We start from the raw sequence: 27,362 nt of genomic DNA, 5'->3' as shown, positions 1-27,362 counted from the left end.
GAATTTCAGCTTTCATTTACAACATTTCTAGCCCTCATGGTTGCAGACAACCCTAGAGACTCAAAAACCAGGAGGCAAATGAAAAGCCCCCCAACATGTTTTTAAAATGTCATGAGTTTAAAGCCAAATCTGTGATTTTGGGTGTCTGATTATTTTTGAATACTTGGTACTGGCAATAGTGCAGTAGCCTCATTGGGCTGCCAAGCTTTAGTCAGTTTACCACACAGCTTCCCCACTCAAAGACAAGCACAGATGGAAAGGAGCATAAAACTCTGTGATGTAGGAGTTTGGATACTCCTTTGGTGGTTGATTTTCTCCACAATTTTGCTATTTGTAATTTTCTTATTAATTCTATTTTACTATCCCAGCTGATCAATTGCACCCACTGTTAAAGGGGAACAATAATATTTTTTTCTGCCCCAATCCATCACAGCAGCCACCTATACCCTTCAAAAATCTTAGGGCCCTTTAAATCGAGTAAACTGAGCCCCCAGTGGCCAGTGTAGTGCAGCATCAGCCCTCTCTGCACAAAGGCTTCTGCACTGGTAAATGGTTTCTATAGCAGCAGCAAGGTTGGCAAACAGGGCTGGGCAGAGACAGCAAGAGTTTCCAATCTCCCAAGGCATTTAAGCTGTTACGCTTCTGCACTGCTCCTTCCTCTGAACGATACATGCAGGAGATGCAGCCTGGTAAGTCTTGAAGCCCAGCAATGCTGGCTGCTTGTGTGTGAATGACCAGTGTGCTGTCAGTGCTGGGGGGAACTGGGAGAGGATTGCCCTTCGGACTAGTTTATAACAAAGATCCTGGAGGCAAGTTGCGAAGGAGACCAGAGGGTCCTTTTACTTTATTTTGAGACAAAAAAAGCTGTGGTATAAAATAAAAATGCCTCCAACTGAATCAGACCTGAAGCCCGAGATGCCTAGAATCTATGTTATTAGTAAAGAAGCAGGAAGGACAGTGTGGGAGAGGGGAGGAAGGAGGAATGGCAATAATCACCTATATTTATATTGTACCTTTCATCTGGAAGGATCCCAAAGCACTTTCTTGACTGATGGCCAATTCAGCAGTAACATTCATCCTGCCCAACCCAACTGAATTCATCGGGGTCTCACAATGTGTAAGTTAGGACCAAATTCAGCCCTGAGGATCAAATCCTGAAATCCTTCCCCCCACAGGGAGATTTGTCCCAGTAAGGACTAAGGACAGCCATAACTTACCCTTAAATTAATTAACTTCAACACAGGGATCACTCAGCCTAAGGCTGCCATCTGTCCTGTTCTTTCAACATTAAATTGATTTCCTCAGGGAGACTCCATGCGTCACCCGCAGTATTTGTGAGACCAGCTCTGGAATCAGCTCTAAAGCCTGAAAAACATAATCATGTGGGAAAATTGGGTTGTGATGTGCTAAAACGAAATCCACATCACCCCACTGAGTGGCAGGATTTTACTGCATTGCACAAACTTCCAAAAGTGGAAACTCAAGCATGACTACTTAACGTTTCACTTTACTATGTATGTGAATTGGAGCAAGCATTAGCAATATTTAGGCTGCTTGATTTTTAGAATATTTTTATCTCTAAATGCAAATTGGTACTCAAAGCCACCTCAAACTCTGTCTCTTTTTTAAATAAAATATGTGAATTTCATGTAAAACATTTAGTGCTTTGTATTAATCACAATTAAAGATCTTATTTCTAAACATCTGTGACAGAGAGACAATAGAGTGCGTCGAAACTGTCATCGAGGTAAAAAAAGAGTTTAGGAACCTAAAGATGTATATTATTTTAATATAACACAACATAGCCCATAGTCAAATATAAGACCAAAAAAACCCACAGGGTGAGGAGGGAGAATGTTAGCCCAATTCTGCTCACTTTGTTCATGTGCATAATCCTATCACACTATTGAAATCAGTAGGATAAAACAAGATGAGTAGAATTTAACACTTTAAGATGTATCTAAACATTACGAAAGTTGAAAATGTGCATCAAACCTTTGAATTTTAAAGATCATGTCAATTAAATATCTGCATCAATGATATTTCCTAGTGTGTGCATAACAGAGTGTACTGTGTCATTTCTAATTCCAGAAAAGTCAAAGAAATTCTCTGCTTCAAAAATGACTCATACACGCAACCTGGCACCTAGTTTCAAGTGAGTAGAACAGCAGTATAACACCCCTTAAGGATTTTCTGTGATTTTGTTTCAAAAAGATATTTAGGCAATATTGGGATGGACAGTACTGTATTATAATCTGACTATATATGCACATTACCTACCGCTGGAGCCCAATTGGCTCTTTACTTGTATAGATTTGTCAGACCGTTTGCTTACTATAAAGCTACTAGCAACTCTTCCTCCAAATTAAACTACCTTTTAAAATTGCTTTCCTGGCATAAGTGAAGATTAGAATCCCTTTGGTGTTCCTTGTTTAACAGAAAAGTTATTATTTATATAGTCTCAAAAGTGTGCTAAGTGCCTTGGAGTGTAGACAAATGTCACAGAGTCCTTGTCTCAAAGAACTTACAGTCTAAGACAATGTGGAGGAGGAGGAGGAGGTGGTATACCGATTAGGAAACAAACTACAGATTAACAGTTTGATTTTAGCAACATGCTGATCACTCTGGTCCTGATCTAACAAGGCATTTAAGCGTATGCTTAATTTTAATTATTATTAATTCCAGTTGATTCAGTAGGATTATTCACTTGCTTAAGTATCTGACATGCATCTGACGAAGTGGGTATCACCCACGAAAGCTCATGCTCCAAAACGTCTGTTAGTCTATAAGGTGCCACAGGACTCTTTGCTGCTTTCACTTGCTTAAGTGCTTTGGTGGATCGGGGCCAGAGTAAGGAAGTTAAGCTTTCTTTTTCTCCCTCTTTTTCTAAGACCAGGTCTACACTATAAACTTACATTGGTATAACTATGTCGCTCAGGGTGTGAAAAATCCACCCCCCCCCACCCAAGCAATGCAGTTATACTGACCTAACCCCCAGTGTAGACAGCACTATGTTGGCAGGAGAGCTTCTCCCATCCAATAGCTACTGCCTCTCACGGAGGTGGATTAACTACCCCGACAGGAAAAGCTGCTCCCATTGGCACAATAGCATCTTCACTGAAGTGCTACAGCAGTGCAGCTGTAGGACTTTTAAATGTGCCAAAGGGAAAGTTAATGGAAGTTTGGTGCTTAAGGGTATGTCTACTCTTGCAGAGTTTTTGAGCTGTAAGTTTCACCAGTGATACGGAACTGGTAAAAGTAAAGCACTGGTTTGTGTAGTCATTTAATTCCTTGGATGGCAGAGTGTGTTTACATTAGCAGCACTTCCCTCTCCGATGAGAGCAGTGCTCTAGGGCAGCTATCCCATAGTGCAGCTCTCTCCAGTTTGATGATGGGTCTTGTGGGAAGGGAGGGAGGTGATCACGGGGCATCTTGGGTTCCTGCACAGCCTCCTCTCCCCAGATACTGATCAGCTCCAGTAGCTCAACGTTGCTCCAAGCAGGGGATTGAGAGCAGGAATTGTCACCCGGTCAGATAAGTGAGCACTTGCCAAGAAAACAGAAAGGAGAGTTTCAAAGTTCCCAGAGCTTTACAGGGGGAGGGATGGATGTCTGTTTACCTGGCAACAGAGCAGCAGAGCTGCTGGCTAGAGTGGTCACCTTGGCACTGTGGGGATATCCTCAGGAGGCTAAAAGCTGTGTAAACAGGAAGAATGTGTCTTCACTTGCAGATCACCACAAAAGCATCACCTGTAAGAGCTGTACACCTCTCATGGAGGGAGTTTTCTTTTTGCAGTGAAACTTCTGAGTTTCACTACAAATAGTCATTGGCAAGTGTAGACGCTCCCATGGTTTTTGCACCAAAAAAGGGACTTTTTCTGCTTTAAAGGGCAAGTGTAGACATGCCCTAACTCTCTTAGGCTTTGTCTACACTGGCACTTTACAGCCCTGAAACTCTCTCACGCAGGGGTGTGAAGAAACACCCCTCCTGAGCGCTGCAAGTTTCAGCACTGTAAAGTGGCAGTGTAGACAGTGGACCAGCGCTGGGAGCTACTCCTCTCGTGGGGGTGGTTCTTTTACAGGGAGAGAGCTCTCCCAGCGCTGGTGCTGCAACTACACACCCAAGTTAAAGTGCTGCCGTGGCAGCACTTTAATGTTGGTAATGAAGACGCTTTTGAAAAACTCCACCTTTGCTCAGAATGAGATTTCCAGCATTTTTCCCTTTCCTCCCTATGACTGGAAAGGTCTTAATGGGCTATTTCACCTTGAATGGTCCCTTAAAATGTGTTAACTCCTTATGCTAAACAATCGGTTCCACCTTGTATTTAGCTGTGACGTTCTGAGGCCTGGTCTACACTGGGGGAGGGGAAGAGAAATTGATCTAAGTTACGCAACTTCAGCTACTTGAATAATGTAGCTGAAGTCGATGTACTTAGATCGACTTACCGTGGTGTCTTCACCGTGGTGAGTCGCCTGCTGCAGCTTCCCCATCAACTCCGCCTGGGCCTCTCGTGGCAGCGGAGTACAGGAGTTGACAGGAGAGCACTTGGGGATCAATTTATCGCGTCTAAACACAATAAATCAACCCCCACTGGATCAATCACTGCCTGCTGATCCAGTGGGTAGTGTAGACATACCCTGAGTACATTTCCCAGACCTGAACAAAAGCTCTTTGTAAGCTAGAAAGCTCGTCTCTCTCACCAACAGAAGTTGGTCCAATAAAACTGATTTTCAAACTTTTTAGGCTTCTTGCCCCTTTCCAAATAATGTAGTCTACCACATATCCCCAGCTGAGATAGGGGCATAGTATACCTATGATTAGATTGCCAAGTCTTACTAAATAAAGTGCATTGTCCATCATTACAGGATTTTTCTCACGTACCCCTTGATGAGAGCTTGTGTAGCCCTAGGGCTACACATACCCCAGTTTGAAAACCACTGAAATAAAAGATATTACCTCACCCACCTGGTCTCTCTAATTTCCAGCCATAGGGAAGCCAGCATAAGAAAGCGTAGGAGGGGAAGGCATATCTCATGCAGCAGAGTCATTAGGAAAATGATATTGCGTTGTGAGCATTGATGATGTGTTTGTCTGCAAATGTGAGAGACTCCGCAGGGGTACCCAGGCTTGTGAGGTGTGTATGTTTTTTAAATGAATCACTTCTCCCCATAGCCTAATAGCACAAAACTAGAATTTTTCTTTTTAAGGAAGCTTGAAATTCACTATTTCTGGGTAACTTGAATTATTATAGTTAACATTGCTAACACCTTTTCCCTCATTAAAAGGGGGATAAAAGAGAAGAGCTTCATTTAAAGGCCTCAAATTTCACTTTTGTGTGACAAGTATTTGTTTTGAGCAGGGGGTTGGACTAGATGATCTCTTGAGGTCCCTTCCAACCCTAATAATCTATGATACAATACTTCAGAGCAGTAGAAATGTTTCCATGATTTAAAATCCAAGGGAAATAGTGTTTCTTTAAGCTAATCCATTCCCTGCAGTGTTTGCAGCCCATCCCAGCCATCAGAACATTGCGATAGTGTATAAATATGAAAACTGGCTAGAAACAATACCGAGATGGATTCATTCCTTTTCAGTGTCCAACATAAGCATAATGCTGAATGATTTTTAATATTCTTTCATTTTTAATAATACAGTGTAGTTAACAAAATGAGTCAGGAATATTTTTAATGCTCTATTGGACTACTTCACTCCCTCCACTGGAGAACCATGCAAGAGGGAGCCTGAGAAGCTCTGGCAGAACCTCCTGTTGAATATCTTCTCACAAGGAAGGAGTTGAGCCTCTCTGAAGTTTGGGGGAGCCATGTACACAAAGCCTTCCCACTACTCTGCAGCACTCCAGTCTCTCCCACCCCTTGCTTGCCTGGCTCTTCTAGAAACTTTTACACCCTGCCACACCTGCAGCTGCATGTTTATATCCCCTTCACTCACAGGACTGGAGCCTAGGGCCCTCAGCTATTTAGCAAATAAAGTTTTAGGGCCAGATTATGGAAGCTTCAGGGCCATAAAGGAACCACAACTGTCCTGGGGAGAATTTCCCTATGTCGGCAGCTATGCAGGGCTGTCATAAATGGCCCCCCTGTTGCAGTGTAGGGAAGATGCAGGGGTGTGTCTGCGTAGTGCTGAATGTTACAGGGATTTCTGGGCTGCTTTGCAGCCCTGCTGTAAATAAGAGCAGCTGCTAAAACACATGCTTGTGCCTATACCAGCCACCACAGCAGCCCAGAATCCAAGGGGAAGGAGGGTACAAAAGATACATGAAGTGTCCTTCCCCCAGTCCCACCCCAAGGCTGTGCGTGTAGTGCTATGGTGCAGCTGTAAAGTGGTGTCTCGTTCAAGCTGCAGATGTGGTGGCTGGATAGACACAGGGGCCATCAATAGTGTGAAATAGTAGGTGGAGAAGTCCCAAGAGGTTGAGAGACAGCTGCAGAACAACCCTTGTGGGCGGGGAAGGGGGAGGGTAAGGAGATGAGACCAGACTGGAGTGATTCAGAAGAATGAACACAGCTGAGAGAACACCCTGTCCTGGAGATCACAACTTGCAAATAGCATTGACTGCTTAGCACAGCATTCGAACTGTTAACGCCCGACATGGCACATGACTCTGTCATAGCTTTTGAAAGGCATGAAATAAGAGACCTACAAAAACCCAGCAGAGGAAGCAGCTTGGCATATATCATGAATTTTATTTTCTTCAAACCAACCCCACCCCCCTCCCATCTATGTCATTGATTGATTGAGCTCCTGCTGTCTGCACACTGCCATCTGAGAAGTGTGAGAACTCCAGGTTGCTGAAGGATGGTGTAGGAGAAAAACTCAGTTCTCACTTTTTGTTTGGGTGCAGCAGAGTCAGATACTTTATTCTGTTTAGCAGCTACAGCAGGGAGAGCGTGCACTAGGACATAGGGTCTCCACTTCCTAGATAGGTCTCTCAACAGGTAAACAATTACAGCAGCATTTATACTTTTGTTACAGACAATAATAAGCAACAGCTGCATTTTGTTTATACATAGGTCATCCTGATATCTTGCTTTTCTCACTTAAGCGACTCCAGTCTACGTTTCGTATTATCTACACAAGGTCGAAAAACAACTTCTCACACAGTTCTTTTCCACTCACCTCACACAATCCTCGCTTCTACAAATCTCGCGTTATTAGGGTTACAGTTAACCTAACTCTTGCTAACAAAGACGGTCATGTATTAACATCCCCTACAAATCCCTGTCAGTTCTTTCTGTACTTCCACACTCCCCACTTTTATACTTCTAGTACAACAAATATTTTCAAACCTCTATTTGCATTAAGCCATGGATTTCAGATTCTACATCAGATGTTTCAACCTTAGAAGTTTTGATTGGATGTAATGACAATGTGTGATTAGCATGGACGTGAAAGGTATTACTATCATTACGTCTTTTACAACAACAACATAATCCTAAGATAACTAACAGCAATACAAGCAATAACATTCCCATAATGATAATATGATGGGGTTGTTGTACAGTTTTGGTCACAAAGCACAAAACAGCATACTTAGTACACAAAGTAGACATTCTACAAGCTGTATGAAAGGCATACTTTTCAACTTGATATATATTTTGAAGCATGTGAATTTGCCCTTGTGTTTCAAAGATTCTTTGAACCTCTGGTAACAATGAAAGCAAATTTTGAAATCGATCAGGTACTAAGCTGGTCCAATTAAAGGGTATCTGGAAACTAAGGGCTACTTGCAAAATTCTATCTGCAGGCCAGTAAACAATATGATTGCCTGCAGTGGTAATGAGATTTAAATGTATATCTTGCAATGTGGTAGTTTTAACATACACACAGCTATCATTAGCTTGAAAAAGTAGGTGTCCTGTCAGGATAGTTCCTTGTCCTATACCTCCCAGATAACGCAGTCATGAACAGTGACAATTTCTCCTGGCTTCAGGTACGGATACACTGAAGCTGTGGGGGTTCTAACAGTCAAAATGTCCATTAACTCCCTATTCCTATCCAAAATGTCAGATGTTATTCTAGGGGCACTGACTATAAATTAGTTAGGTATACCAGGTGGTCTAATCTCCCAGATGTCACGGTGAATAATCCAGTCCCACATGCATCCTCCCCATGGACCCGGCAGGATTCGGTATGTGGGAGCCCACACCCCCCTAACCGGTCCATACACTTGGAAGGAGCACTGTGAATGTCCACACTTCCACCCAGAAAGTCTCCAGTATGTCTCCATGACCACAGATCAGATGGTACTCCCGATGTGTCTGTAAGGGCAGTGGGCCAAGCCTGGTGCTCAACATCATTCTGAATGGCCATCAGCTGGTCATTCAGGAAACCCTGAATTTCTAAACATACTAGATCCCACTGCAATGCCTTCCCAGCCTCAGTGATATTCAACACCATCTCTGTCAGCAACTTCTGGGTCATTGAACTAAGGGTGGAAATAACATGTAACTCACCAACTCCAGCCTGTACTTGGGTTAGCTGAGCTCCAGAAATAAGGCTAGTGGCCTTTTCTAGTTGGCCCAATTTCTCATCATGTTCTTGGTTTTTAAGAATATTCCAAATGGCTGCTGCACTATTGGCCCCATCCCATAATGATCCGGTCAAGTCCCTCTTCTTCCAGAGGAAATAACCCAGGCCCTCTGTTGCGCTGATCTAATGGCAGCCCCTTGTGAGCAATTTGGGTATGTAGAGGTGATCTGGAAACTGAATAAGGGCAATGTAAATTTGACAGTCCCTAGTGTTGTATTAATCACAGTCCATTGATATCCTAATACATCACTCTTTGGTGTAGTACTACATCACATCTGTTATTTAACTATTCTCAGGTACTTTCAAAAGGCATTAACATTAATTGCATAGGAGGGGGTGTATTGCAATAAGGTACAGGTTACATTATTAGTCACTGGAATGGTTTCAATACAAGTAAAATTTCCAGTGGCAGAACAAACTCTTTGGGTATTCGTTTGATTAATCACTAATTGGGTGACCAAATAACAATAAGGGCCTCTTTCATGTAACACAGTAGAAATTCCAGGAATAGCCAGCATATCTACTTCACTATAGAACCCATCAATTTCAATTACAGATTCTTGGGGTTCATTTGTAATGATATCATAGATTTCTATTTCCACTGATCCATTTATTCTCCACTCAATTGTTTGCTTATATGGGATATTCTGAACTTTAAACATTTTTTTTCCAAACAATCTTTAAATAGATCACTAAAGTGTGAGGGCCATGACCATTGGTTTTATGAAATAGATGGCATTGTCTGTATTTGGATGTATTACAGGAGTAATAGTATAATGGAGGAGATGGCAGGGGCAGTGGCAACTGTCATAGTATAATCCCCAAATCTGGACCTTAGCGTCCAAAATATGGGTACTAGCATGAATTCCCCTAAGCTTAATTACCAGCTTAGATCTGATAGGCTGCCACCAATCAGGATTCTGAGTACCTGATAACTCTGGTCTCCCCAAACCTTCCCTGGGGACCCCAAGACCCAAATTCCTTGAGTCTCACAACAAAGGGAAATAAACCATTCCCTCCCCCCTCTTTACCTCTTCCCAGATCTTTCCCGCCCTGGGTACACTAGGAGATCATCGTGATTCAATTCCTTGAATCATCACATAGAGAGGAATGATACGTTCCCCCAGAGGCAATCCAGATTCAAGCTCCATGAATCTAAAACAAAGGGATTCCATCCTCCCCCCCACTTCTCCTTCCCTGTTAAGTACAGACTCAATTCCCTTGAGCCTCAACAAGGGGGAAAAATCAGGCAGGTCTTAAAAGCAAAACTTTTAATAAAAAGAAAGAAAAAATAAAAAAAAAGTCTATCTCTGCAATTTAGATGGTAAAAAGTTACAGGGTCTTTCAGTTTAGAGATAATAGAAAGAAAGCTTTCTCCAGCAAAAATACAATTTAAAATACTTTCACCCAAATACACATTAAACTCTACCAGCCAGATACACAGTTGCAAATACAGAAAACAATTAAAAAGATTAAACTGTCTTTCTACTTTTGTACTTACAAAATTGGAACAGAAGATTAGAGAGCCTGTAGGTATGTGTAGTCACTCTCAGAGCCTAGAGAGAACAAAGCAAAACCCAAAAACTACCAAAGGCTTCCCTCCACCGGGATTTGAAAGTATCTTGTCTCCTGATTGGTCCTCTGGTTAGGTGTTTGGGTCCCTGTTTGTTAAGCCTTTACAGGTAAAAGAGACATTAACCCTTAACTATCTGTTTATGACAGCAACAAAGTGCCTTTGGTACTTGTCATTTAAAATCCAATTAGAGAGAGCAATACATGCTGAAGGATTTATCCAAAACACAGGGCGCAGCCTGAAGAATAAATGCCAAAATCCAATCAATATCACATTCCCAAGCTTGGGTCCCACAAATTCCTTCCTGCCAGTGTATAATTCTTTATTTCTTCACCAGGATCAGTTTTTAATGTCCTTTCTAGTCAGGAATTCCTGAACTTTGGCAATTTCCGTGGAGTGAGTGTTCCTTCTTTCCCGAAACAGTCGTGGTTCAGCATCCTATAGGGGAGAGGTTACCAGCACATCACCCTGTAATGGTTTTGCTTCTTCTAGAAAAATTCAAAGGTATAGTAGGTCTGTTAGTGGACGAGGGAGAGGTTACTAGCGCTTCACCTTGTCCTTTTTCCCTGCTGTCCAGAAGACACAGCAGAGCTAGAAGGAGAAATAGGCTAATCATCAGTAGGAGAATCCTCCCAAGGTGGAGGGATCTTTTTTGCAGTGAGAATCATGAGTCCAGGCAGTCAGTCTTTGGCACTTCACAGCAGTGTTGGTAGTCAGCAGGACTTGATAAGGACCTTTCCAGCACGGAGCCAAAGCAGTCTTTCGTTGGTGGACCTTTACATAGATCCAGTCTCCTGGTTCCAAGGAGTGGCAGGGCTGCTAGGGTCTTTGGGTAGCGCTTCTTCACCTGTGAGAAAAGAAACCTAACACGCTTCATTAGTGCCTGGCAGTGTTTTGCAGATCTCATAGCTGCTTGGGCACATTCAAGCCCCCCCGCTTTTCGTGGTTGTCTGCCAAGTCTTAGCTGTGAGCAGTGTCCTTGAATGGGGCCAGTGTCTTATCTTTAGCATGAGCTTGCTAGCTATTTTTTCCAGTTAATTCATTCTGTTCTTTTTCCTTCTTCCATTCTCGGCTTCTTTTAACCTACAAAGGAAACTTCCACTCTTCACTCATACACTTTTTCCCAACAACGAACACATAAACATTGCCATTATACAGTACATTAGTCTTATTATTCAATGTATGCCACATATACGCTTCCACTAAAATAACCTTATTACAGAGCTTTGGAGCAACAAGCCAGGACAAGAACACCCACTTTGAGGAGTTCACTCAATACAACCTCTCGTGTCCAATAGCTTCCCACCATCCCCAGCCCTCTGGCTAGAAATATGAGGTAGCCAGAAGGATCCCATGTACAATATGGGGAGAGGGTTAACTTTTCATGTCCTTGCTTCCAAAGACTGTTGGTATGCAAATTTTAATAACAATTTTCAATTAAAAGATTTGGCCAATGAAGTTTCTTTTTCTTACTTAAGGAAATGTATTAGACTTTAGTATATCACATTTTCCTGATTTATCCAAACACTTTGTAATCCAAGTTGAATAAAACAAGTATCTGCATTTTAATTTAGCCCTTCTGTTTGATTTTAAACTAGACTATCCTATAAAAATATTAAACACAACAATTCTGGCCACAAGACAAACACCACAAGAGAAGACATAGAACACAAAACATAATTCATATTGTGCCAGTAAATGCATGGTATGTTAAATGCTGTTCAGCTGGCATCAGTTTTCTCTGATTATCTGAAAGACAAAAAACAGAGGTCTACCCTTCTGGGCAGTCAATCATCGCTTAAATATACAAATACCCTTGTTGATTTCAGGCAAAACAGAGGGATTACCCCATGTTTTCTTGTATTTGTTTCATAGGCAGCCCAGGTTTCAGTGGCTCCTACCTTATCAGTTAGATAATTTGCATTAATACAGATGCTCTCTGGCTTGCTTCTGGATCCAAAGCTATTCACAGCTTAAAGATTCTTACCTTAAAAGGGACATAATTAACTTTACCAGAATTTTGATGGCCTTTTTACTTCTAACTCCTGCTTTCAAACACACAGTGATCTGAAAGAAAAAAAACACTTCTTATAGTGCCCCTTAGAGACACAATAGGATTTCAATTACATAGCACTGTATACATTCTTTAGCTAATTCGACTAAATTGTTCATAGCCAAATGATTGCAATCTAATAATCTTTTCCTGAATTTATTTACAAACATTTAGAGACACCAAAAACTTTCCTCTTTAGCATTTTTACAAAGTTCAACTGCTGTTCCCTCCAGCAACTACAGAGTTAACTTCTCACTTCTTCCTTAAATCGCTTGCTTGTCTCCCAACAGCCACTTTTATCAACTCAAATCACCATTTCAAGTACTGTCCTGGGTATTTGAAATCCCCATGCTTATACTTACTTACTCCTTCCTTCCACTACACCTCAAAATTTTCCAACTTGTTTTCCAATCTCTCTGTCTGTTGCCTGCCTGCCTGGGCCCGATCCTGCTTTTCTTGCTGAACCGTCCCTTCCATGGGCACCGGCTTGTCTCACTACCAGTTTAGCTAGGAGGGTGGGCTTCTCAACTAGCCCCCATCCTTCCTGGTCTCTTCCCTTAAACATTCTTACTCACAGGACTACCCGAGTCCTCCCTCGTGAGGCTTGCCACTTGGGCAAAAATGCACAGCCCATTGGGCTGTGCATTCAATTTCTTCTTGTGGCAAACACACTGCTGTTACAGCATATGCTGAGCACAAATGGTTAAATTTTGATAAGTCCATGAAGGACCGGTACTTGCTTAGCCAGTGCTTCCTTTTCGAACTGGAAGTCCTGTCTCAAGGCCTGCAACTTGCCTTGGGCATAGGTTTGAGTTGCTGCCTGGTTCATGATCTATGCTCTTAATTGCTCAATTCTAGTTATCAAGTACACATCTCTTCCCTTTTCTCCAACTACTCTATTGCCCAGTCCTGCTATGACTGGGGTAGATCACCTGCCACCCTTCCTGGTCAACCAGGGTGGAGAGAGGAATGCTAAACCCCTCTCCAGTTCTCAGACTTACTGCGGCTGAGAGTGGGCACATCTTTAATCATGCAGTCCTCAACACATAACACCAACAGTACCAAGCAAAGCAAACAAAGCAACAAGGGTAAAACAAATAGATGATGTAAATTCTGCAGGGCTCCCCCCTTCCCAATTGCTCACCAAACTGTGACAAATTTCTGTTATCAATCTATCCCTTGTGTCAGGTGATCAGGCTGACACTACAGGAGCGTTGGGGGAAGATAAAGAAAACACACCATATAACTGAATTTTAAAGCTTCATTAATAAAATAATAAAACAAACAACAGAGAGTGTTGGGAATGCTCCCACATCACTCAGAAAAAACATTAATGCCACAGGCCCTAAGCCATTTTCATACTCACACATGTACATCCAGACTGGCCATGTCTGTGTATAATGTTCAGAGAAGGGGAAGAGGTGGATGGGAGATTATCCTGTATGCAGCTTGTCCAGAATTTACAACATGTTTCTGCTCTTGGGAGGGCTGTTCTTTTATACCCTGGAATCTCCTTCAGTGTCTCTTTCAGAGATTTCAGTCCAGGTCAGCTGCCTGTGGCTTCTCCAGTGTCACCAAGCCACACTGGCTCTGGGGTCACAAAGGCACACTGTTGGATCTCACTGGACAGTTAAGCTTTGCAAATGTAATTTCAGTTCTGTAACTTGTATTGCCTTTGGTTTGCCTCTGTCTATATTTTTTTTTCCACAGCCAGCTGGGGCCGAAAGCAGTTTTTCTTTGTGCTTAGCATAGTCTGCAATGATTCTTGACCTTGAACGCAGAGCAACTCTCTCTTTATCCCTGGGCCAAGCTGAATTTCAAATTCACCCGTTCCTTTCCACAATAGACAAATTACTCACACTGTGTCAGAGGCTTTTTTTGGTGATTAAGAGCTCCTCTGAGATGTATGATCTTATCTAGATTGAAGGTACCTTCTAGTGGGCATTGTTTAGATGGATTTTCACGCGTGTAAAGAGTCCAATTCCCTAAATACCTGCAGGTTGTTGGACCATAATGTACGTACATGAAATAAGATGGGGTACCCTTAGGGAGTGAGGTGGAATGTTTAGACTGTCCTCCACCCATTTTCCACTCACACACACATGGGGGGGATGACCTGTCCATGCTAGCGGCACATAAACTAAGGGTCTCTCCCTACAGGGTACTCACACAGGAGAGGCTAACGAGGATGGCCACGACCCTCCTACACCTCCCTTCAGCGAAGGGCGTCGGCTAGTCTCAGGGAGACGGCGCCGCTTACTCTGATTGCGTCCAGTGAGATGATCAGACTGTCAGTAGCCCACACGGAAAGGAATGGGGGAGGAAAGATGGGTACACACGCTCCTAGACCCAGGTAGCTTCCTCGCCGGACGATGCCAGGCCGAGTCAGCCCACCGTGGGTCGGATCTTCTAAGATCCTCTAGTTACTGGGCTTGCGTTAGAGTAGTCCTGGTCATGAGCTTTCGCTTCACAGAGTACTCTGGACGTCTTCTGGTAACAGTCACTCACACTGGTGTACATCCCCCCCCCCCCCCCCAAGGCCTTTATTTCCAAATACCATGGTGCATCTGTACCTTACGTCTGGACCCAATACCATGAGGCGGTATAACAACCCCTCAGGGCGGTAAAAAACCCCTCAGTACCGGTGCATTCCTAATGCATTTCCTTATGCATTACCTTTGCCAACCAAGCAGTTCCCCAATAGTGCTTCAACCTAACCCTGTTGGGGGTGGCAAAACCGTTCCCCAATACCACTCTGCATCTGATCTTGCTGCACAGTCAATAAATTCAGATGGCGTAAGCTCAACAGGGACAGAAGGCCTCACGGACAGTCCTCCTCTGATACCCCAATAGAGATTTCAAAAGGTCTCATACCTCTCTTGTGGCTCCATGGGGTTCAAAGGGGAACGATCTGTAGCAGCTGCCTGTGTCTCAGTAGGCATTGCCATCCCGGACGAGCCCCCAGATTGTCAGAGAAAAACTCAGTTCTCACTTTTTGTTTGGGTGCAGCAGAGTCAGATACTTTATTCTGTTTAGCAGCTACAGCAGGGAAAGCGTGCACTAGGACATAGGGTCTCCCCTTCCTAGACAGGTCTCTCAACAGGTAAACAATTACAGCAGCATTTATACTTTTGTTACAGACAATAATAAGCAACAGCTGCATTTTGTTTATACATAGGTCATCCCGATATCTTGTTTTTCTCACTTATGAGACTCCAGTCTATGTTTCGTATTATCTACGCAAGGTCGAAAAACCAACTTCTCACCCAGTTCTTTTCCACTCGCCTCACACAATCCTCACTTCTACAAATCTCACGTTATTAGGTTTACAGTTAGCCTAACTCTTGCTAACAAAGACTGTCATGCATTAACATCCCCTGCAAATCCCTGTCAGTTCTTTCTGTACTTCCACAATGGAGATAAACTTGAATCAGACTTTATTTCTACATTGCAATTAGACACCCTTGACTGGCCCTTGCCTGCTGACTCAGGTTCACAGGGCTCAGGCTCTCAGAGCTATTAATTGTGCTGAAGATGCCCCAGACTCTAGTCTCTGTGAGGTAGGAGCCCAATCTGTTGGCAAAGGCCAACCATGAGTTTTTAATTAGAGTGTAGACATATCCTAAGAGGAAACATCATTCTCAGCCTGAGACAGAGGTGAATGGCCTGCATGCTGGTTCCAATCAGCTCTTGAATTTGGGTAGTGGAGAAGGTGGAGGGTTTAATTTGTTTGTTTTTTAATCCAAGGTGGGAAAATGCTTATTTGAAAATAAATCAGTAAAGATGGATCTCAGAAGTACATGTTCAATTTATGCTATAAATATTGAAGTGTCATAAAAAAGTTTACTAAGACTGGAAGTTGCAGTCAGTATAGAACCTGAAGCTCTAATTACATCTATATCTATAGATATATATCTATATCTATTTTGAAGTGAGAACTAAAAGGCAGAAAATATAGACTTTCATACAGATCCCATCACAAGTTTTTTTGTCCTGACCACTGCAACCTTGTGTATTAAGGTTAAGATAAAATAGACTATTGCTTTGCTGAAACCAAAAGGTAAGATCTGTTCCATCTAGTGGCTCAAGAATTATTAAAGAACTAAATCAAAACAAGACATAGGCATGTAGGAGTCTTTGGCGTTGATTGTATTGCCATCTGAGGGCCCATTACTCAGTAATAGGAACCAGTAGCACAAAAGCAGATTAGACACTTCTCCTTCTTCCTGTTTTTTGTAACAGATTTATTTGCCAGCTTCCATACATGAGACAGTTACTTTCATAGGGGTGAAGGCTGATTTTCAAAAGGAGCAACGACAAACAGATGCCACTGTGGGTATAGCCTCTAGACCACTGATGGGCAACCTGCAGCTTGCCAACAGTGGCCGCTTCCTGCAGCTCCCATTGGCCAGGAATGCCAAACTGCGGCCACTGGGAGCTGCGGGGGTCTATGCCTGCAGACGGCCAATGTAAACAAACGATCTTGCAGCCCGCCAGTGGATTACCCTGACCAACTGCATGCAGGCCACAGGTTGCCCACCACTGCTCTAGAGCATATTGGAATATACTTTGTAACAAAAAACAACAAAACAAACAAACAAAAAAAACCACCTCAACTTTGCTTTTCTTTCTCTCTCTGCAGACAAATGGACACACTGAGTTCAATTGAGGCAGAGTACATAAAGAATCTACAGAAAGAAGTCTACCTACTGGAACTTGAGACATCATTTCTATATCCTTTAACAAAACCAGAACTTTATTATTTAAAAAGCTATTTATTTTCTCTGACAGAATACCATATTGCACCTGATAAAGAATTACAGAATGTTACAGCATTCATTTGGGGAACTGCACTTAATTCTCCTGCTAGAAAAAAACCCAGAGTTGAATCATTTCATTTACTGTAGGACACGAAGAGGATTCCTTTTGTGTGGTGCTCCAGGGATGATTCTTCCTTGTTTGGAATGTGTGTGAGAGTCCCCTTATTTGGGAGGATATCCAGGAGACCTGCAGGGATCAAATGTATGTTCTAATTCTCAAACTAAGATAGACTGAATTCTATAGGGAAAGGACTTTCTCATCACTGGGGACGGAGTATAGCAGAGACTTTAACAACCTCTGTGTCAGATTGAACTTTTGCCTTGGATGCAAAGTTCAGTTGCCTGTTTGGAGACTATGGCTTGGTCTACACTACAAAGTTAGGCTGAGGCAAGACAGCTTACATCGACCTAGCTGTGCATGTCTCTACATTTAAATTGGTCTCTTACCACTGTAAGCTCCCTGTTACGCCAACATAGTAACACCACCACCCCAAGCAGCATAGAGCCATAGTTGATGTATTTAGGTGAATACCGTGCCTGTGTAGACACTGCATTACTTATGTCAACCCTAACTGTCCTCCAGCAGCTGTCCCACAATGCCCCTGTTCTGGTCACCATAGTGAATTGCACTGTCAGGGGGCCACAGAGACCAGAAGCCGCCCCCCCTCCGCTTTAAAACCCTGCAAACTTTTTAAATTCTTTTTCCCGGTTGCCTGGCATGGTGAGCACATCTAGCAGCTTTCCATTGTTGAGTGCAACTGGCCAACTGATCATGTCAGCACATGCTCCAGCCGCACTCCTGCATGAAATAGTCAGGAGATATTGGATGGATCTCCTGCACATATGGGGAGAAGAAGCTGTGCCCGCACAGCCATGAACCAGCTGTAGAAATGTCGACAAGACATCTAGGAGAAGATTGCTCAGGGGCTGCAGGAGAAGGAGTATGACAGGGATCAGCAGCAGTGCCACATGAAAGCTGAGGACCTGCATCAGGCATACTCAAAGGCCAGGGAGACCAACAATCGATCCACTGCTGAGCCACAGATGTGCCACTTTTACAAAAAGCTGCAAGTCAGGGAGTCTGCAGTCCTCTGCCAAAAGTTTCTGCCTTATTTCTTCCTCCACAGTAGGACACTTTCCCATGTCACTTAGCAGTTACTTCAGCAGGCACAATTGCAGTACACAGATGATCAGCATATGGGCATGGGCAGCAGATGAACCCTTGCCTTGAGGAGGTTCTGCCCAAGGCCCCGCCCCCCTCACACTGGATCCCTGAACCCCTCCCCAAAAAGGAAAAGCCCTGAGGGCCCCCACCTGACTGTAGGAGCCTGGGCCTGCTGGCCCCAATGCTGAGCCACCGCCCCACCCCCTGATGGCCAGCCCCAGTGGTGCCAGAGTCAGGCCAGCCTCAGCACCGGGCCGAGCTGGCAGCCTCCCTGAGCGCCAGCTCCTCCCACCGCCAAACCGCCAGCCCCAGCGTCTGGCTGAGCATCCTCAGTTAGCTGGCCGCTGGCTCTCTGCATCGCTCCTCACTCCCCCGTCCCAAGGAAGAGGGATGAGGTGAGCAGTGGGGAGCTTCATGGGAGGTGGAGTGGAGGAGGCTGTGGGGGGCTTGGGGTACGGGCGGGGCCACCTCAGCCCAGTTGTCTGGCAGCGGGTCAGCGGCAGCACCTTGGCCTATTATACCTGCTACCCACGCATATGGGTCTGGGTGGCTCAGGATGCCAACAGCAACTGTGCTCTCTCAGCCTCTGTTACCCTCAGGAGTGAGATGTCAGCTAAAATCCCCACTTCCTGAGGAAAAGGGTGCCAGAATTCAGTCCCATTGCCCTGTACTATTAGAATCATTCAACTGAGAAATTCCCTCTTCATTTCCCCAAGCCCTGAAAGGTCACACTCACCATGGCAGGTGCTGTGGCACCAAGCACAAGCAATCCCAAGCAGAAGTAAGACTGTAGTGCTGTTGAGCTGGTTGGCATACAGCTTCATGAGTCAGGGGAGCAAGGGATAGGCTGGGTCCCCCAGGATTACTATTAGCATTTCCCACGGGAGAAAGTAATAAACACTTACCAGTACGGGGGCCTGGCTCCAGGTCCCCAGAAGGGGCTGGACCTTGGGCCTCCGTGCTGTCTGGCTCATGCCACCTGGGGCTCCAACAGCAATTTAAAGGCCCGGCTCTCCGGCCACTGCTGCTACTGTGGCAGTGGTGGCCAGGACCCCTGGGCACTTTTAAATTGCTAGCCCAGGGGCAGCTGCCCCTTTTGCCCCCCCTCCACCTTCCGTCGGTGACCCGGGGGGGGGGGGACAGGCAACAATGATAAAATGCTGCTACAGTGCTTTAAGTCATTGCCCCTTCTGCACCCTCTCTGCCCCATCAGCGGCCCTGCTGGTAGGGTCCCTACCGGCAGGGCAGCAGACGGGGAGCAAAAGGAACAGCGACGGTCAAGTGTTGTTGTGGCAGCACTAACTTCGGCTGCATAAGGGCCAGTACCAGCTTCTTAGCGGTACGCCGTACCAACCTACTTTCACCTCTGGCATTTCCACATCCCCAATGGTAATGTGCCAATTGGGAAAGAAAGTCCTTGCTTGTACCCATCATGCATTGCCAAAACTTCCCAAAAGACAGTGCACTGGGGACAGTTGCAAGTTGCACAGTGGGATGCCTACATATGTTGCACCATACTCTGCACCAATCCAAGTACTCCTGGTGACAACACACACCATCGACACAAGGAGCCAAGTACACATGCACACTAGCAACATGCTAACTGCGGTGGCTGCATGCCGATGTAACTTGAGTTGACAGAAGTTCGTAGTGCAGACAGCCTACGAAATGAATGACTGCATCACTTCTTCCTACTCCCTAATAGGATTCTGAAATCAAATCAATCAGGGATCTAAGAAAACTTTATCTATTCATCTTACACAACATGAGGGGCCGGTCTACACTGAAAAGTTACATCAGCATAAAAATCCACACCCTTTAGAGACAGAGCTAAGCCAACATAATACTGATGTAGACAGTGCTAGGTTAACAGAAGAATTCTTCTGTTGATCTACCTACCACCTCTTCAGGGTGGTAAATTACCTAGAGATGAGAGAACCCCACCCGTCAGTGTAGATAGTGTCCGAATGAAGCACTACATCAGTGCAGTTATAGCATTTTAAGTAAAAGCAGCAAAGGGTCCTGTGGCACCTTATAGACTAACAGACGTTTTGGAGCATGAGCTTTCGTGGGTGAATACCCACTTTGTCAGATGCATGCAGGACATGCATCTGACAAAGTGGGTATTCACCCACGAAAGCTCATGCTCCAAAACATCTGTTAGTCTATAAGGTGCCACAGGACCCTTTGCTGCTTTTACAGATCCAGACTAACACGGCTACCTCTCTGATACTTGACAGCGTTTTAAGTGTAGACATAGCCAAGGTTTGATTGGGCAAAATTACACACACCCACAAGTGAAGAATAATTAAGCTGGTTTAAATCAAGAGTGTGGACCTGATCTTGCATTCCATGCTCATCCAATTGATTTAAATGGGTGTTTTAGATGCATGAAGTTACAAGAGTCAGTCCCTACCTAAGAATCTAGACTAAGGAATCAGGTTTTTACATATGATAACTAAAGAAAAGTTATCAAAAACTGGCTGAAAAATAAAATTATTTCTTGGGGTTTGTGTTTTGGCCGAACATTTAATTAGACTTGCAGAAGAAATAGCAGTCAGCTTAGACACAAGGTCCTTATTGTAAGAAGGGATAGTGTTACTGTACACTTGTTAAGGTCTTTGTTTTTAAAGTAGAAATGCACTCTTGGCTGGAATTTATTGTAACTGGAGTCTTGCAGGAAAAATAATTTCTGGAGGCTCATTTGCTCCCTTCTGCTGCATATTGAGAGGGGAGGGGAAAAAAAATCAGAGCGCATGTAGAAAATGGGTAGGAGCACTATACAGAGGGTAAAAGCCTGAAGTGTTTGTCCCTCACCACAGGGGCTGACTTTCAGCTTTCTCTGGGGGTGCTCCAACCCCCTCTCCACCACAAGGCCTCACCTCACTCCACCCCTTCCCCCTTGCTCTGCCTCTTCCTGTCCCTACTCCACCATCTCCCCCAAGGCTCTATCCCTACCCTGCCTCTTCTCACCCCCCACACCGCCCCCTCCCCTGAGCACCCTGCCTTCGCTCCACCTCTTCCCACCCCCGCTCCTCCCTCTACATCCCAGTGCTTCCTGCCCACTGCTGAACAGCTGATCTGTAGTGGACAGGAGGCACAAGGAGGGAGGGGGAGAGCTAATTGGCAGAGCCCACCAAACAGCTGTTTGGCCGGTGGCTGCTGAGCACTCACTATTATTTTTCTGTAGGTGCTCCAGAACTGGAGCACCCACAAAGCTGGCACCTGTGGTCCCCACTACCACATAGATACTTTCAACCTCTCAGCACCGACTCCAGCTTTATTGCTGCCCCAAGCAATGAAGTGGGGAAAAAAGATAAATCCACAATCAGCGGCACTTTGGTGGCAGCTTTGCCACGCCGCTTCATTCTTCTGCGGCAATTTGGCGGCTGGTCCTTCCCTCCGAGAGGGTCTGAGGGATCCACCGCCAAATTGCCACCGAAGACCTCAATGTGCCGCCCCCTTCCATGGGCTGCCCCGAGCACTTGCTTCCTTCACTGGTGCCTGGAGCTGGCCCTGCAACCTCTGTTCCACCACAACACAAGAGCTCATCTGCACCTGACTGCTCACCAGAGAGGGAGGAGAAGTCAGGAAACAGCTGTTCTACTTGGCACATTTCCCTTGAAAACAGGCATATTATTTGCTCTGGGCATCAGAAAGTTCCCTTTTTTGGCTTTGCTACACCCTCAAGGGGATCTGCACGCCCAGGCGGCCAGCTAGTGGGAGGAGGGCAGATGTGGGGGTGGGGATAGGTGCAGATTGCTGCAGGGTTTTCCCCTGCTAAGGCAATGATCCCCAACCACACCCGCTCCCTGATCTGCAGAGTCGATGTGGCAAAACAAAAGCCACACAGCTGTTTTAGCAGGTCCTCCTTCCTGCACCTTTACCTGCACAAGGGAGGCTGTACACATTCTGAATAAAGTCAGCATAGCGAGTATTTGTTAAAGTTAGAGGGGGGACTATACCATAGGGAGTGCTGATGCACCTACAAGGCTCTTTTTAAAAACACACTATTTAAGATCACATGAAGGGGTAAAATACACCCCTATATGCCAAAGGCCTAATGCACCTCCTCAATGCCACTTAAGGTCTCAAAACAGCCTCTGAAGGACTCATGAGGTGCATAGATCTTGTGCTGGCCCTTCTCCATAGGGGTGAACTTCCTCCTTGCAAAATAAAGTGCATGTCTGAAACAGTTTAAAACAAGGCACTGCACTCTGTGCTCCACTGTGGAGCTTTAGCTTCTAACAATGACTTAAGGGAAACTAGGAATCTCAAATGAGGTGTGCGGGGCAGATCAGGGAAAGCAAAACATTTTCCGCAAGTGTGAAAGACACCAAGCTGCAAAGGGTCTGTCCAGGCCTCCCACACTCTCATTTCCCTTTGTGGGACATGGGGGAACAGGTGGTGCCTCTGTACTCCTTACGTGCGTGCCACAAAAGCAGGCACCGGTGCTGAATAGGTGGCTCAGCGTCAACCATTTCGGGTAAGCATGCCATTAACAGCTGAAACTGGATGTGACAGACCTAAGCCAGTGTGGTGCAGGAGTCTGGTAGAGGGCAAATATACTAGTCACTGGCTGAGAAGTTTTCTGTTCCCTGAGTGACTAGAGCAGGGGCTGCACTGGAGTAATCAGGAACCTGCTAGAACCAATTAAGGCAGACAGGCTGATTAGAACACCTGAAGCCAATCAAGGCAGGCTAATCAGGGCACCTGGGTTTAAAAAGGAGCTCACTCCAGTCAGGGAGGGAGGAGCCAGAGGAGAGGAAGTGCATGTGAGGAGCTAGGAGCAAGAGGCACAAGGAGCTGAGAGTGAGAGGGCGTGCTGCTGGAGGACTACGGAGTACAAGTGTTATCAGACACCAGGAGGAAGGTCCTGTGGTGAGGATAAAGGAGGTGTTTGGAGGAGGCCATGGGGAAGTAGCCCAGGGAGTTGTAACTGTTGTACAGCTGTTACAAGAGGTACTATAGACAGCTGCAATCCACAGGGCCCTGGGCTGGAACCCAGAGTAGAGCGTGGGCCCGGGTTCCCCCCAAACCTCCCAACTCCTGATCAGACACAGGAGGAGTTGATCCAGACTGCGGGGAAGATCATTGAGATGAGCAAATCTGCCAATAAGCGTAGGACCCACCAAGGTAGAGGAGGAACTTTGTCACATGGAGTAATGCCACAGTGTAGCTAAGACCTCCAAGCTTAGTTCCACTTTGATCCAGCCCCTCCAAGAAAAATAAGAAGACCAAGTTTAGCTCTGGAGATAAGAACTCCTCAGCTGGAACAGCTTTATTTGACAATGTTGCCATCTCTCACAATACTTGATGTTTTATTGGAAGCTTCCGTTCCAGGGAAGAAGTGATTACATCAGAATCTCAGCTTTCCTAAACAAAGGCAACTTTCTAGCCTCATGGTTGTGGAAATGAGATTGAAAATCTGACCTGAGTGCACTATAAAGGCTCAAAACCCAGAAGTCAAATAAACTCTTCTTCCACACCCCCCGCAACCCCTGATTTAAAAAAAAAAACCCACTCATGATGAAGCCATTCTCTGAATTTTTAAACACTTGGGTTTGGCAGTAGTGGTGACTTCTTAGCAGAGATCAAATAGTTTTCTAGTCCTTGATATAAAACCTGCTTGGATTCTAAATTCAGATTTGCTATGCACACTATTTAGAACACAACGTCTCTTTGTCAAGATTGCCCAGCCATCAAATAAACCTACTTTGTCTCAAACAGCAGCTCTTACCTTAAATTCCAGCAACTTAAAAAAAAATCTTCACTGCAACTGCACATTTAAAAGAACAAACCCATCCTGTTGTGAACAAATCAGTGCGTGCACAGTCTGCATCTCTCACTGAATGGGGAGTGGAGGATTTGCTTTTTAAGTTTAGCACTTCACCAAAAATCAGTTTTTAAAAATTGATTATTGTAAATCCTTGAGGTAAGAGACTTGGGATAACTATTAAGGTGGATGAATTATGAAGATCATCATCCTGTCATTGTCCCCTTAAACACTCAAGTTCTGAGGCCAACTGTACACTACATACCTACAATCAGTATAATGAAGTCAGTCTGGGGTGTGAAAAATCCACACCCTGGGTTACAAAGTTGTATCAACCTAAATCCCACGTAGACAGCACTATGTCGATGGGAGACCTTATCTCATCAACATAGCTACCGCTTCTCGGGGAGGTGGATTAACTATGCAGATGGAAGCGTTGTCACTTAAGCACTACAGCTGCGCAGATGTAGCATTTTAAGTGTAGACCTGCCTTCAGTGTCATTTCAGATACATCCCCATATTAGTGTCATCTTTTAGGCCCCAGTCCTGCCAAACCTAATCAATTGACTTAAGTGTATGTACAGTTATGATGTCCTTAATGGTTAATAGAAGCAGGTCAGTAAATTAGATATCTGTTTAATACTTTCCTCAGTTGTGTGATATTGTCTGGCCTAACTTACCATTGTGAATTTATTTGAAATGGTACATATAATGCTAAAATAAGAAATACACATAAGGTAATACTGTGAAATTTCATGACTAGCTTTGCTAAAGTCTGCTTTCAAAGTTGCTTAAGATGGTTAAAAAAAACTTAGGGTCAGAGAATTTACTAGTGTTAGTAACTCACAGTTTTATCACAAGTCTGTTGCAATATTTGGTCTTTTTTATATTTTTCGTTAAAGCCCCAGTTCCTGGAATCATTATCTGAGAGTCTCAGATGGGGTTTGTTTGCTTGTTTGTTTTAAAAAAGGTTTCTAGCACTCATGGTTGTGGAGGAAAGCTGAAAATATGTCTCTTAAATGCTCAGTAAAAAGTTTGGCTTAAAAAAAATCACAAGATTTAAAAAATACTTTCTCAATTTTGGGGAGCCTGCCTCATTTTGAATGCTTCAGGTTGGCAATACTGTAGATGGCACAGGAGTGGACCCAAACACTAAAAATGGCAGATGATGTTACACACAAAAAAGGAAGAGTACAGCTTTAAAACACAATCTGCAGTTTTTATATTTTTATGTTCAAGAATTTATCAGAGTAGCTAATGCCGAATCTTGGATGTATAAAATGTTCGGATAAATATTCTCAAATAGGAGTTCCAGTAACCATGCAAAATGATGCTTTCAAGTCGCTATAATGCGGCACTACACAAACAAGCAACCACCTGCAACCAAGATCACTATGACTACTAATTTATATTAACAACCTGTCTCTGCATTAGCTTGTCCTCCATGACTCCCTCCCTCCACCCTCATTTGTTTATTCACTTGTTGCAGTATTTCCAACTCCAAACAGAGTTTAAAAAAAAAAAAGAAGAAAAAAAGTCTTTTTGGCCATAGATTTGCTATGCACACTATTTAGGTTCTTTTTATTTGCCTTCTGCTCTAAGCCTTCAGGGTGATCCCGGGTCATATTTTCAAGATTCGTCCGCAATTGAGAGAGCTAGAATTTTTTTTTTTTTTAAAAGGAAAGGTGAGAGTCATGAGATCGGTTGATTCTAGCAGCTGCAGCTTCAAGAAAAAACACACCATCTGTAACGAAACCTGCAATAAAACTCCTGGGAGTTGGCCATACTCTCGTTGCATATTATCTAAAAATCTGAGCTCCCAGGGGGCAGGCAGAGTGTGTGTGTGTGTGTGTGTGTGTGTGTGTGTGTGTAGTGGTAGGCCAGTGGGCTGGCACACTAGAATTACAATACATATTCTGAATGTAGTAATTTTAGCAACAAATGAGAAGGTCACTCCTAATATGCTCCCAGTTACCACATGAATGTTGGAAACATTAAAACTGTACTACTGTCTAGTTTTCTGCCCATCTAAGCAAATTGTTCCTTAACCATACATTGTAAACAAGAGAGCAGGCTAAAAAGGCTACCAGTATTCAGCCAAAAATCAGCACTCAAGCGGAAAAAGTGTTGCAGAAGATAAAGGTAGTTTTCTAATGTTGTCTAGACTTAACTCCCAGAGTAAATCCCCTTTTTAAATACAACCCGAATGCAGCTCACTAATCTGCTTCTTCATTCCTGCTGGCATCTTGCTGTCTCAAGCTCTCCTTCTCCTTTTCTTTCAAATGTACTTTCCCTAGCTAGATCTCGCCTCACCCCTCCACCCAGACTCCCTCACACACAACCAGTTTGACCAGGCAGTACAGTCACCTCAAGTCACACATCTTACATCTCTCCAGCTTAACAGGCCTTCCTTACTCTGGAACTGTTAGCAGTTATTGCTCCTACAGGTCTGGTTACAAAGGTTCTAATCTATAAAGAATTTGAAAATAAAGATACTGACCAGTGTGCACATGCTGAATATCCTCTCCCTTAGACCAAACACTAGGAAAATTCACTCCCTCCTCGCCTCTGAAGTGCAAAGGGGAAAAATTATGTACCACATTTTTGGGTAATTTTTCCAAGACCAATCCACCCCTGGAATACTTTGTAACACTGAAACAAACATGCAGAATTAAGGACTCACCTTCCTCCTAACACGTTATATAATTCATAGATGGCCCCTTACAGCAACTCACTCCATTCAGGAACGTTGTTACAGCATGATTCCATTTTAGAGTGCAAATGGGCCCCTAACTATGTTTTGACAATGGCTCTGACTTGTGCAATGCTTTGGCATGATTCAGGAATGGAATGGAGAGGTCTTGTTTATATTACAAAATGGAAGCGTGTTACCACCAGCCAGGGGACAATCTTGTATATTGGCTCTGCTTCAGAAGTCTGTAGTATTCAAGATTCAGTATAGGACATCCACAGAGAACAGAAAAGGGGGTGGAATCAGGAGCCAAGTAATGATGAGTGTGGCTCATGCAAGAGCTGTATCAACTACAGCTAAAAACCTAGCATCACCTAGCACCTAAACAGCTGTAACTTGGGTACATTGGTCCCCATACCTTCATCTGTGGCTTTTAAATAGGGGCAGACATTTCTGGAGCACCTAAGGAGCAGCTTTTGTCCTTGTCTTCATATGCAGACATATAAAGTACCAGTGCAGGATTCAGGAACTTGCTGAAAAATACCTAGGCCCAGATTCTCTGTTACTGTGGTACCTGAGCTAGGGTTGCCAGGCATCTGGTTTTCCACCAGAACACCCGGGGGGCGGGGGGGGAATAAAGCAGGCTCCCTGCCTCTGCATGGCTCCCAGAAGCAGCTGCCAGGTCCTTGCAGTTCCTAGGTGCAAGGTGACTTGAAGACCTCTAACTTGGCTA

The 27,362-nt window shown here is 44.3% G+C and overlaps 1 protein-coding gene across 1 annotated transcript in view; it reads left to right on the top strand.

Moving 5' to 3' along the window:
• Nucleotides 1-547: 547 nt before the first annotated feature.
• The window catches only part of LOC127045203 (coiled-coil domain-containing protein 18-like), a 61,780-nt gene continuing 34,965 nt past the window's right edge, over nt 548-27,362 (top strand). Inside the window, exons 1-4 of the mRNA XM_050941045.1 lie at nt 548-689; nt 2,092-2,155; nt 16,819-16,909; nt 26,002-26,079. Coding sequence (XP_050797002.1) covers nt 671-689; nt 2,092-2,155; nt 16,819-16,909; nt 26,002-26,079 — 252 coding nt within the window. The 5' untranslated portion in view covers nt 548-670. The remainder of the gene's footprint in view (nt 690-2,091; nt 2,156-16,818; nt 16,910-26,001; nt 26,080-27,362) is intronic.

Source organism: Gopherus flavomarginatus, chromosome 2 (assembly GCF_025201925.1).
Source record: "Gopherus flavomarginatus isolate rGopFla2 chromosome 2, rGopFla2.mat.asm, whole genome shotgun sequence".
NCBI classification, from domain to species: Eukaryota; Metazoa; Chordata; order Testudines; family Testudinidae; genus Gopherus; species Gopherus flavomarginatus.
The sequence above is the reverse complement of the archived record's forward strand: the minus strand, read 5'-3'. Positions and strand labels throughout refer to the sequence as shown.